This window comes from Panulirus ornatus, chromosome 13 (assembly GCF_036320965.1).
Source record: "Panulirus ornatus isolate Po-2019 chromosome 13, ASM3632096v1, whole genome shotgun sequence".
Classification (NCBI taxonomy): domain Eukaryota; kingdom Metazoa; phylum Arthropoda; class Malacostraca; order Decapoda; family Palinuridae; genus Panulirus; species Panulirus ornatus.
In genome coordinates, this window is record NC_092236.1 from 58179935 (window position 1) to 58183106 (window position 3172).

Consider the following 3172-nt stretch of genomic DNA (forward strand, 5'->3'; position numbering starts at 1 on the left):
CTAAGACATTAGATGTGCAAGTAAGTAATTCATGAATTGGGCCATGTATCACCCACCTTACCAGTCAGTCATACAGCTCATAATGAACACACTGCTCCTTTAACCCACCCACCCACCCACCCCCTTCCTCCATTCCCCCTTAAGATAACCACAAATATAAAGCTGACTTCCTTAAGGCCATCCATCCACGAAGACCAAAACGACTAACCTCTGAGCAGAAGGATGGCCATGGTGTGTAGGACGAACGGACGCATCGTCTTCGCCAGTGTCATCGCTGTTAGGTTTGGATCACCAACGCTCCTTTTCCGTAACATTTGACACCGTGCCTCAGTACCTGACACTGAGGGCACTCGCGCCGTTGTCCGTTTATCCTGGAGATAAGGAGAGATACTAGGCTGCTCTATGATCTCCCATCGTCACACAGTTAAGAGCTGTTCCATCTAGATCTCGCCCTACGGATGGAGCTAGTTCAAGGTAATACGAAACACTATCCTTTATATATATATATATATATCTTTTTTTTTTATCCCTTTTCACACAAGCTTATTATAATTCCTGAAACTCGCCTGTAGAGGCGTGTCAACAGCGTCATCAACAAGCTATGATAGCACTCAAATGAGATCAAATTCACCTGCTTGACATTAAACTCGCTCACAGCCTCAGTGCGACTAGATTAAAACCGCGAGCGCTCCGAGCGAGCCAGACGGAGAACTAGACACACTCCCCTTCGACGGTTACTACCCACACTGGACGCTCGAGCGGCCGATGGACCCACGGCAAGACTGGAGAGAAACAAGTTGCCGGAGGTCGCATTTCTAAGCTATAAATCGTAAAACTTATCTCTCATAAGGAGAAGACGTGTGTGATCATTTCGTCAGTTGACTGGGATTAGATGTAGACACATTTAAAGTCATGAAATGACATTTTCGTGACAGGGAAGTTAATCAATAATTCTCTTTCCTCTGGATGTCCGGAGGTAGGCAGCGCACATGCGCCATTCCTTCGGCGCCTCACACCGCTGCGGCCCACAAGGAGGAGAATCAATGTGTTTTTCTTTAGCAGGGTTGCACTTGGCCATGACGGAACTTCCTGGGGGAAACTCGTGGCAATGGTGGTGAAGGCTGAGGAAAAGAAGCTGTGGCCAGGAGGCAAAGACGAGCCAGACTATACCAGGAGAGGCCTGCGAAGCGCCATGTATAATGGCGCACTGGAAAAAGATGCCAGGGAGATGCACGCTCATTAATTTTTTCCCCCCCACAGTTTCAGCAGACGTATAGGATACGAAGTGGACTCAAAACCTGACATGATATGAATTTCCTCACATGTATCAAAACTCTGAATGTGTTTCTGTAAGTCCCATCTCCGTCAGATGGATACGCAGAGTCTCTCTCTGACTTGACCAGAACTGGAAACGTCTAACATCCACTGGATATAAGAGCAACGACCTGACATTTCTTTCTGTATTACCACTAGGAAGACTCTATCATTGTGATTGCAATACACACACACACACACACACACACACACACACACACACACAAACACACACACTTGCCGTGGGGTAACGACACCTCGCCACATAAATGGTTTATGGATGTATCGGTGTTGTAATGAGGAGAGAGAGGGAAAGACTGGATAGAAACCTACACACTGTTGGGGATAGTGTTCAGGGCGAAGCACTATGTAGACTCTCTTGCCCAGGTCCATTTATATAGGGATGCAGTGGATGTTCGCTGGGCGTGAGACTATTCGTCTGCAGATCAACCACCGGTGGCTCCTACCTCCCTCAGGGGCTGTTGACCAGAATGACTCCACCACACACACACACACACACACACACACACACACACACACACACACACACACAGTTTCCGTCTGGCCCTAAGGGTATTCATCGTGGCTCATCGTATCGACCCATTACTTGTCTCTAAGAGTCAAATGTTATGGGGTCTTCTCTAAGTCTGATGATGGAGGATGAGACCTCTTCTTGCTCAATAGCCTGCTCTTGTTTCCTAGATCTGTTGTTATCACTGCCCTGAAACGATTAATAAGAAAGGCATGATGAATAAAAACGATGATGGATGAATCTCGTTTCACATATTTTTCTTCCCTAATTGTTTCTATGTCTTTTTAATCTGTTTTTCTTCTTGTTAGCTATGACCTGTGTCCTTATCTAGGTGAGTGATATTATCAATGATGTTTCTCACAATTTCAGGTGTTATGTATCAACTACAATATGTCTTCTGAGAGATAGAGTGAGAAGCAAACATGCGCAGAGAGAGAGAGAGAGAGAGAGAGAGAGAGAGAGAGAGAGAGAGAGAGAGAGAGAGAGAGAGAGAGAGAGAAAAGGAGGGAGGAAGGTATTGAGAGGTAGAAAGATATGCAAATGAGAGAGAGATAGCTAATGATAGCACACACACACACACACACACACACACACACACACACACAACTCCCACCAGATGTACAATAAAAAATAACTGATAACTGTTATCTCTATACCAAACGTAAAGTACCACAAATGATAGAAGACATCACAGCCAGAATGGAGTGAAAGAAGAAGGGGAAAAAGTAAGCAAAAGAAATGAGAAATATTCAGGACAAAAAGTAGCTATGCTGGAGATGGGAAAAGATAATAAGACAGATCCTGATATCATATATTCTAAAAGAATGATAAAAAAGCTAAATTGGTGCCAAAAAAAGTCAAAGGTTCTTTGGGAGAGATGACTAAGAAGACCAAAAAAAAGAAGATTCCTTTTTGCAAAAGAGACAGAGTTCATAACGTGCAAAAACTGCCGTGAAAGTTTGCTGAGCATTAGGAGGAAGTTGTGTGGGAATGAGGTGATGAAAGGAATGATAAAAAATCAACAAGTGGAAAATTTCTGCGAACAAATAAAAGAAGGAATGAGGGAGGCCCTCTTCAAGAGAGGGGTAGAAATGAAGGTTACATACCCGTCAGGAGAGATGAGGCTGGAGAGAAGAAAAAAGAACAAAGAGAAGACAAAGATATATTATGTAAAGCAGCTGTTAAAGAATACAAATCCCTCCACACTCCTCTGTATGGTTGTAAGAGTGTATAGATGAGCCTCTGGGACTGGAAGGGGAATAAAGATGACATGGTCGGGTAAGGAATGATAAGTAAGGACAACCTGGTAAAACATAGTTCAGAAAT

The 3172-nt window shown here is 44.0% G+C and overlaps 1 protein-coding gene across 1 annotated transcript in view; it reads right to left on the minus strand.

Moving 5' to 3' along the window:
* The window catches only part of LOC139752935 (uncharacterized), a 110722-nt gene extending 109984 nt beyond the window's left edge, over positions 1-738 (minus strand). The window contains exon 1 of the mRNA XM_071669016.1: positions 209-738. Within this exon, the coding sequence (XP_071525117.1) occupies positions 209-314 (106 nt within the window). The 5' untranslated portion in view covers positions 315-738. The remainder of the gene's footprint in view (positions 1-208) is intronic.
* Between the last annotated feature and the right edge of the window lie 2434 nt (positions 739-3172).